The sequence below is a fragment of the Auxenochlorella protothecoides genome, assembly GCF_000733215.1.
Source record: "Auxenochlorella protothecoides strain 0710 unplaced genomic scaffold scaffold49, whole genome shotgun sequence".
NCBI classification, from domain to species: Eukaryota; Viridiplantae; Chlorophyta; class Trebouxiophyceae; order Chlorellales; family Chlorellaceae; genus Auxenochlorella; species Auxenochlorella protothecoides.
In genome coordinates, this window is record NW_011934252.1 from 33894 (window position 1) to 42635 (window position 8742).

The window sequence follows — 8742 nt, forward strand, 5'->3', positions numbered from 1 at the left end:
GGGGGGGGGGGGGGGGGGGGGGGGGGGGGGGGGGAAGGCACGTGTGATCGGGCATGCACATGTCTGTGGGCAAGGGGGTGGGTTGATGTGTGTGCACATGTGTGTGTCACTCGACAGGCTGACAAAGGGGGACCCATGCTTGAGAGCCCTTCCCGCGATCCTTCACAACACACACCACCCACCGTGACTGGGGCGGCCCAGGCCCGGGAGCGGATGTTGTTGCGTGCCACTGATGGGTACGAGGGTCTTGGGGGGTGGGTTCGGAGCAACACCCGCACCTCTGCCACCACGGCGGGAGGGTGCGCCACTTCATGGAGAGTGCCGGGGGGGAGGGAGGGCTGTTGGGGCTAGGGGGAGGGGGGGAAACCATGCTCCCGGCAGAGCGGCAGGACGGGGTCTGGGCACAACTGAGATGCGGTGCGCAGGTCAGAAGGATCCCGTCCCCTAGGAACGCATCGTCAGGCCTCGCATGACGAGGAGGCAAGCAGGGCAGGGCGATTCCCCCACTCAGTCCCCCCTCCGAGCCCCTGCCAGACCCAGCACGGGCCCCCCCCCCCAACTCACAAAAGAGGGACCAGTAGCCACAGTGCATGAGCACTGCCACCACATCAGAGTCGTCGGTGTACAAGTCGCAGCCCCAGAGCTGGCGGGACCTCACGTGCCGGTTGTTGCTGGTGAGGCAGTGGGCCGGCACGCGGATCTGCGGCGGTGGTCGGCGTGGGGTGGGGAGGGTGGCTCGGATCACTGTGTGGCATACCTGCCACGAATGCCCACACAAGGGAGCAGCAGCGCTGCAGGGCATGAGCCTCAGCCTCCTCACCTCGAGGAGTTCGGCGCCGCCCTCACGTTCGTGGCTGAGGCTGAGATCTCTCAGGGGCTCGGTCTCCTTGTACATGATCAGGGGGCCCCGAGTGCCTGCACATGGGTTGGGCATGGACGCAGGGAATGAATTGCATGGTTGAAGGCTTCGGCTGGTCAGAGGAAGGAGGGGTGGGGGATTAGTGGAAGTAAGTACTGGTGTCGTCGATGCCGCCCCCCCCCCTGCGGTTTCCCGGGCTGTCAGATGCCATGAACCCCGACATTCCCACATCCCAGTCGCCAACGCAGCGACGCAGTGCCAGCGAAACGCACCGCTTCTCCTGTACCCTCCACGACTCCCTTCATCCAATCTCGAGGACTTGCTGTTGCTCCGATCCCCGCTGGAGTCAGCGGGCTGGCGCTTTGACATGACCGGAGGGTTGTGGGGGTAGCCCCAGCCAGACGCACCCTGTGACGGGGAGGAATTTGGGTTCTCGCTGCGCCCATGGTGATGGGATCCAGTCGTGATGCACACGGCCGCCGTGAGCTGGTACGCACCGCGCGAGCGGAACTGCGGAATGACACCCACCTGTGCTTGGCAGGCGAGGATGTCAGCGCGCACCCAGCGACGCCCTCACACACGGTACACCGACAAGAAATGTGCAAGGATGGCAGCAAATTCGAATCTTGGGATCTTGTCAATGAAGACATCGGAAGACGACTGGATTCGATGGCAGTTCTTCTTCTCGTGGGTACAACGGGGGGTGCCGAGGTTTCAGATCCCGGCACCCCGCAGCATGCAAACCAGCAGGCAACTACTTTCAAGGAATCACTCCCCCACTGTGGACCCCCTGAGCTGATGTCCAGGCGGGCGAAAAACTGTCAATGCACTTGCCATACTTGAATTCGCACATTCTCAGCTCTGCAAAAAAAGCAACCTCAAGCAGATTAGAACCCAAGGGGCACATCTGTAGGGGGGGTAGAGGCAAGGACCCAGGGCAGTGGTCTTCATGCCGCCACCTCCGCGGCCTTCCCATCCGCACTCTCTCCGCTCTGGGCCGCCTGTTTCGCCTGCTTCTCGGCCAAACGTTGCGCCGTCTTCTTCTTCTCACGCTCCAGGAACTCCTGTGGATTGGGGGTGGTATGGCGAGCCGGCTCAGCGACAGAGGCTCCGAGGGGTTTGGGAGGTGACCATCCCACCAGTCGGCCCCCACTCCAGTCGCGCCACACCATCTCCAGTCCGCTGCCCACACCTTCATGATCTCCTTGGCGGCCTGCAGCTTGGACAGCACGTTCTTGTAGGTCAGGAGGTCGGCGTTCACGCGCTCCAACGGCACGCCCAGGGCGGACGTCAGGCCGGAGAGGGCCTTGGGGCCCTTGGCCCCCGCCAGCTCCAGCAGGCGGAAGAGGCCCACGGCGAAGAAGCGGGTGTACAGGAAGTTGCCGGACTTGATGGCCTCGGCCGTCTGTGCCAGTGTCTTCTGGATCTCGCTGCCCTCTGCAAGGGAATGACAGGGTCTCTGAGGTCAGTAATCATGGTCTCCATGGCAAAGCTATGGCAAAGAGCCACACGAGAGATGCCAAGCATCCTACCCCCCGGCATGCACTCGGGCATCCCCAGGAGGGTTCAGCGTTCTGATTGAGGAGGCACTTGATGCTGCTTACGCGAGCGGGCCCAACCCACCAGCTGGCTGCGTGAGCTTTAGCCCCCTACACAACACAAACAGAGTCCAGGCCCCCCGCCTCTCCCCCCTAAAAACCCAACCATTACCTGCATCAGGCTTCAGGTTCTCGGGGCCACCCAAGCTCCCGGCGGCCTCTTCGAGGCGCCGTGCATCACCACGGTATTGCGCCGGGTCCTCCTGCAGCGCCTTGATGAACGCCTCAAAGATGGGGTCCTGCTCCGGCAGCCCCTCCAGCAGCTGGTCAAAGATGCTGACCACGCCGAGGGCGGTGATGGCGTTGTAGGAGTAGGTCACGTTCCAGCGGAACAGGTGTTGCTGCACCAGTAGCTCCTGGATGACGGTGGAGTAGATGCCCGGCAGAGGGCGCTTGAAGCCCTCTAGGAAGGCAGCCTTGGTGTCCGCCACCGTGGGAGGGATGGGGTGGTGCTCGTGTGTGGCTGCATCCGGGAGGAGAAGGGGGGGTCAGGGCTTGGCTGACATGATAGCACAGCCCATGACGGTGCTCGCCATGGGAACGGCACGATGCCAGCCTGCACCAGCCGAGTTCCAAGCGACAGTGAAGGTGCCTGTGACAGTAATGGCCCAGTGGCAAATCCCACCAGCAGTATGCTCCAGAGGGACCCTGCATGGAATTCCCCATCACAAGGCACCAGGGCATTACATGCTTTCATGGAGACGGCCGACCGGAGGCTGCGCCTCGGGCATGCTCTAGAAGCCTGAAAGACGAGCTTCGACCTCACCGGCCGCAGACTGCAGAGAGGGGCGGGATCCCATGAGTACGCAGCTCGCATGGGCAGGCAATGATCTATACAGCCCAAATTACACCGCGCGGTGTGTGGCCTCACCATGTGGTGGGGGCCGGGGCCACCGCCAGGCAGGGAAGGGCTCCCAGCATCGCTTCCGGAGACCTGCTTCGTACGCCTTGGAATCTGGTTATGACTCGGAAAATATGCGCGGGTGGGTAATGTGCGGTGTCTGAGTGTCTTTATGAGGTGCAACTGCTCCCGGGAGTGCCCTGGTCTGGAGGATCACCCCCGGTGTCGTTTGCTTGGTCGGCAGCGCGCAACTCGACAATGGGAGGCTCTCGTCAGCATCCATTCAGCTACCAAATCTAGCCTTGCCGGTGTACACCCCTTGTGTACTATTTCTTCGCTGTAATGATTGACAAATATCACTGGCAAGCCGATGGGTATCAAAGGGTTGCATGCGCACCCAGCTTGCGTTTCAAATGCTGGGTGGTCTGGCAATGCGTAGGCTGCTTGTACTGATGCTCACAAGGGGGGGAAGGATGACTGCCTGGCGTCAGCACACGACGCACGACTTTCTTCGGGTGGCTCGGATCGAAGCCGAGCGCGAGGCAGGTGGCTGCGCACTCGTGGCGCTGGCTACCGGTGGGGTACTCGCTGGGCCCGGAACCGGGGCGGTGGCGCCGTCTGCCGGCCGACTCGTGTCAAGAGCCGGCCGGTGTGGGTCGCTGACCGCATGCTGTGCCGGGTGCGCACGCTCAACTTCCTCTGCGCTGTTTCCCCAGCGTCTCTCCAAGCACGCCCACATCCGGCGCCTCACCAGTCTCCTCGGCCCCTGGCGCCGTCCCTTCCACGACAGGGGTCAAGCCCCCCGCCACGCTCGAACCGGGGACAACCCCCTCGGCCCCTCGCGTCCCAGGCGCGGCGCCACGTGGGACCGTGGCCGCGGTCCCTGCCCTGACCGCGGCGCCGGGGTCCACGTGGCCGCGCCCTCAGGCGTGGCCGTTGGCCCCGGACCGCGTCCGGGAGGGCGCCGGGCCGGCGGGCGTGTGCAGTACCAGGGACTCGTTGCCGGTGCCCAGCAGGATTGACGAGCCCCTGCAGGTTGGTCACGGGAGAGGGTGCGTTGGAAACCATGCGGGTCTGTCCGCGCAACGGGCGGATCATCGGTGCAGCAACGCGGCGGGAAGGGCAGGGGGGACGGTTGGCGGGCAGGGTCCTGCTGTGTGACAGCCTCCGCGCTGTTCTCAGGGTGTATCGCTTGCCCCACCACAGGCGCGGCTTCCCAGCACCAAATGTGCGGCTTCCCAGCACCACACCGGCTCACTGGCAGCGAACGGGCAGGAGCTCGTGCCGGCCCACCCCGCCTCACACCCTCTACCCTGTCCCACTCCCCCTTCCACACCAGCCCGCCCACCTGCTGAGCTCGGGACGGTACTGGGGCCCCGGCGCGGGCGCGGCGCCGATGGCCACACCCTCACCCGACTCGCGCTGCTCCCCCTCCTCCCCCTCCTCCTCGTCCGGCACGTTCTGGCCCTGGCCGCGCAGGATGGTGAGCAGGCTCTTGGGCCGGATGTGCTTGATGCCGGACCCGAACTCGTTCACCGACACGATCTTGATCATGTACTCGCCCACCCCCGTGCGCGACACAGTGACGACGTGGTCCTCCGGCGCCAGCATGCCCTGGCGCACCGCCAGCACCACCGCCTCCTCCAGCAGCGACTCGCCCGCGCTGGGCGTGGGCGCGGCCAGCACGGGCATGAGCCCCGAGGTGAGCAGCGCCTGGCGCGCCGAGGACCGGCCCTCCAGCCGCCAGCGCAGCCCCTCGCGCTTCAGGTAGGGCACCACCAGCGTCATGATGGGCATGGCGGGGCGGTACTTGGCCACCAGCCCCGCCGCGCGCCCGGTCTGGGTCACCACGATGATCATGGCGGCGCGGACCTTGTCCGCGGCGCGCACCGCCGACGAGGCGATGGCCTCCAGCTTGGACAGGCGCGCCGCGCCGCCCGACCCGCCGCTCAGCACCGACTGGCTGCGAGGAACGGAGGGCGCGCCGCCGCCGCCGCCGCCGCCGCCCGCACCCCAACCCGCCGCCTCGGAGGCCAGGCTGGCGCCCGACAGGTTGCGCATCATGTCCACGCGCGAGGCGTGGGCCTCGCCCTCGGCAGCCAGCCGCCCACCTTCGTCCACCAGGTGGTCAAAGTGCGCGGCGTGGTCGAAGGCGGCCTCCGCCTCGCGCGCGATAGCGCACACGGTGCGCACCGTCTCCAGCGCGTACTTGCCGCGGTACGTCTCGGCGCCCAGCAGGAAGCCATCGGCGCCGTCCAGCACCGCGTTGGCGATGTCGGTGGCCTCCGCGCGGGTGGGGCGCGGGGTGTCGATCATGGTGTCCACCACGCGCGTGATCAGGACCGGCTTGTTCAGCACCACGCAGGTGGAGATCATGGACTTCTGGATCATGGCCATCTTCTCGGGCGGGACGTCCAGGCCCAGGTTGCCGCGGGAGATGATGATGCCGTCGGCGGCGCGGACCAGCTGCTTGAAGGCAAACAGGCTCTGCCGCGTCTCGCACTTGGCCAGCACCTTGGTGTGCCCCGACCCGACGGAGGACAGGAAGGCGCGGGCGGACTCCACATCCTCCGCGTCGCGGCAGTAGGACAGCGACAGGAAGTCGACGTCGAAGTCGGCGGCCAGGGAGGCCACCGCCTCGCGGTCGTAGGCGGTGAGCAGGGGTAGGTCGTTCTGCTTGTTGGCCAGGCCCTCGCTGGAGCGCTCGGTGTGGAAGACGGTGAGCAGGCCCGACAGGACCGCGCCGGAGAGGGCGGTGCAAGTGATGCTGGTCTCGTCCGCCGCCTCCACGCGCATGTAGAGCGAGGAGGCGTCGGCGCCGGAGACCAGGTAACGCCCCACAAACAGATTGTCCCCGGGCTCCACCATGGCGGGCAGGCCGGGGTAGGAGATGGGAAACAGGCTGGCGCTGAAGGCCTGGCTGGTGTCGGTGGTCAGCACCACCGTGGACCCCGCCACGATTGTCGTGGCGTCGGGCTCGCGGTGCGTGCCGTCGTTGTCCTGGGCCACGTCGCGGTTGACCATGATCTCCCGCCCCAGGCAGTCCAGCATCACCGCGCACAATCTTTTGAGGGTTTTGAGAAGGGATGTTTTGTGGGGGGTGCCGGGAATGTGCACCTTTTGGTGACTTGGAGGTCCAAACAACCACCCTTCGCCAGGACTCCATGATTCCCCACGGCCTGCACGCGAGCACGCACCTCCTCGTCTTCTTCATGGCTTCCTGGAGGTTGGCCAGGGACTGACGGTGGTAGGCCAGCGAGTTCCACTGCGGGCGAGGGCAAGGGAGGCGGCGTGAGGCAGCCGACCGTCGGCAGACATGGCAGCGCCAATGCGGTGATAGCATTGCACTGTGAGAGCAGGCGCACCGGCTGCGTGTGATCTTCCTAATCAACGGCCTCCAAAATAGACCAGCGCAAGCCGGGAAAGATCAATACCAGGTGCCCTGCTTCTTTCATCGACCATGAATCCCAAACCCAAACAGCTCATAGCCCCTCACCGTCAGGTCGATCCGTCCGCATGTCCCGCCAGCCTCCAGCAGCTTGCACAGTGTTTCAACAGATCGACTGCCGGATCCAATGGTGAATGCCACTGGGGAGAGGAGGGACGGCCGAAGTCTCAGCAAATTGACCTCCATCGCTGAACGGCGCAGCCACCAAGCCCCCAAAACCCCAACTCATCGAGGCTGGCACACAACCTTTCCCGACCCGTCCTCACCCTTTGTTTTTGTGAAGGAGCCATCACCATGTGTGGCGTCCGCATGCAGCACCTGCCGCAAGTCGTTATTCTCAAAAAAATGTGTCTTGGCCTTGGTCGTGTGCGCCGTGGCCATTTTGCAGCAAGGGTTTTCCGCGCTAACAGGTCTCGCGAGCTAGAGGGGATCTCACTATGTGCAAGGATCCCAATCAAAGCCTGTATGTCAAGCTGGCTGTGGTCTAGCAGGGTGGGTCCCGGACTGGCCCATCAGGTGCGGCCTGATGCCGAAGGGTTGATGCCCCAGAAATCCACAATCTGGCGGGAAACTCGAGGCGTGTCGGAAGTCCCCCCCTCCTTCCGGGGTCCTCCCAAGAATATGCCGCCGAAACGCGTTGGCAGGTACGCTGGATTTCGTCGAGATGGCCTCTATATAGGGGATCCTCTGGAGCTCCGGCATAACCCTGTCTCATACTAATATCTGGGTACTTTGGCTTGGTCGGTCGTGGTCGGTCAGTCCAGAGTACTGCTCCCCCTCCCAAGCCCACCGGGGCGTGCCTGGCCCCAGCCAACCGCCTGTGACCATGCACGCCACTTCAATGCTCGGGACCGTGGCGCAGCCCAAAACCCTTTGCCGGCAAGCAATGTCCGCTGTGGTTCCCCAGGCCGCAAGCGTTGTCCGACCTTGCCAGTCGTCCCACGGGAGATCGTCGGAGAGTGCAACCCCCCTGGCCCCGGCCCCCGAGAGGTTACAGCGTCGACAGTCGCATATCGAGCGTCGTGAGAAGGTCCATAGCATGCTGCTGGAGTGGGACCGATACTGCTGAGCGCCTAGCGCCTGGCGGACGGAGATACCGGAGCTCGTACACGGCCTCGACTCCACGGACGAGGGGCGGGGGCAACCTCTTGCGCCCATCTCTCGCCCCCCACCTTAGACCGACCTGTACATTCGTTTTGAGCGTGATTCAGCAAAAAACGTATTTCTCATCAGCTTGACGTACTGGCCGCAGCGGCCAGAGAGAAGATTGCAACTCCCAGATGTTTTTCACCCCAGAATCACTTCCTCCCTGGCACTGCCTCCTGGGAAACGAACGCCTGTCCGATTGCAGATTGCACGGCCCGCACCACATAGCGGGTATACTTGTCATTGTAACACCGACTGGTACAGCACAGCAAAACAGGGTGCCGGCTTCTGATGGATGCGGGGCAGAGGGGACCGGCCTCAGCTGAGCTCCATGGCCTCCGGCGCGGGGCCCACCTCCACATACTGAGCGACGTCGAAGCGGCGCTCCGCCACCACCGCTGCGCGGTATAGGATGGGTGGGGGTGTGTCAGGGGAGGTTGGGCTGCATGACATGCAGCTGGGCAGGCGGACGTCATCAAAGTGGCAACCCATATGATACCAACACATTTTCCAGCCGATGAACTCCAGCCAGGCTGGCCCTTGCTGGCCCGAAGCCCTTCCCACTACAGTCTTCTCCAAAGCCCGATTCATCATCCGCCTCCCCCCATCCCCGCGCTCCCCATATAATGGGCCTCCCGGCCCCAGCCTGCCGTGCCGCACCCCCTTTCCCCCTTCCCAACTCACGAGCATTCCCGGACTTGATGACCATGGGGTGCGCCCGCTCGTACGTCTTGCCCTGCAGGTACTGGTGATTGCGCAGGTACTCTACGCTGCCGCGCTTGATGACGCAGATGTCCACGTTTGACCCCGACCCCAGGTCGTTGTACACCCCGGCCCTGGGAGGGGGGGG

General features: G+C 64.5%; 4 protein-coding genes across 4 annotated transcripts in view; all 4 read right to left on the bottom strand.

Annotated features, from left to right (window-relative positions):
• Nucleotides 1-895, bottom strand: part of F751_4163 (hypothetical protein) — a gene marked incomplete at both ends in the record, with an annotated part of 2939 nt that extends 2044 nt beyond the window's left edge. Inside the window, 3 exons of the mRNA XM_011400505.1 lie at nt 183-229; nt 565-700; nt 821-895. Of these exons, the coding sequence (XP_011398807.1) occupies nt 183-229; nt 565-700; nt 821-895 (258 nt within the window). The remainder of the gene's footprint in view (nt 1-182; nt 230-564; nt 701-820) is intronic.
• Nucleotides 896-1806: 911 nt separating this feature from the next.
• Nucleotides 1807-3257, bottom strand: F751_4164 (Protein THYLAKOID FORMATION1, chloroplastic; the record flags this gene model as incomplete). Its single annotated transcript, XM_011400506.1, has 4 exons — nt 1807-1923; nt 2052-2296; nt 2570-2920; nt 3224-3257. 4 exons carry the CDS (start codon nt 3255-3257, stop codon nt 1807-1809), a joined length of 747 nt encoding a protein of 248 aa, XP_011398808.1.
• A 964-nt stretch (nt 3258-4221) lies between these two features.
• On the bottom strand, nt 4222-7127 carry F751_4165 (Pyruvate kinase, cytosolic isozyme; the record flags this gene model as incomplete). Its single annotated transcript, XM_011400507.1, has 7 exons — nt 4222-4327; nt 4549-4555; nt 4711-5261; nt 5349-6362; nt 6496-6563; nt 6795-6886; nt 7013-7127. 7 exons carry the CDS (start codon nt 7125-7127, stop codon nt 4222-4224), a joined length of 1953 nt encoding a protein of 650 aa, XP_011398809.1.
• Nucleotides 7128-8210: 1083 nt separating this feature from the next.
• F751_4166 (Proteasome subunit beta type-7-A) overlaps nt 8211-8742 on the bottom strand; it is a gene marked incomplete at both ends in the record, with an annotated part of 2688 nt that continues 2156 nt past the window's right edge. Inside the window, 2 exons of the mRNA XM_011400508.1 lie at nt 8211-8290; nt 8577-8728. Of these exons, the coding sequence (XP_011398810.1) occupies nt 8211-8290; nt 8577-8728 (232 nt within the window). The remainder of the gene's footprint in view (nt 8291-8576; nt 8729-8742) is intronic.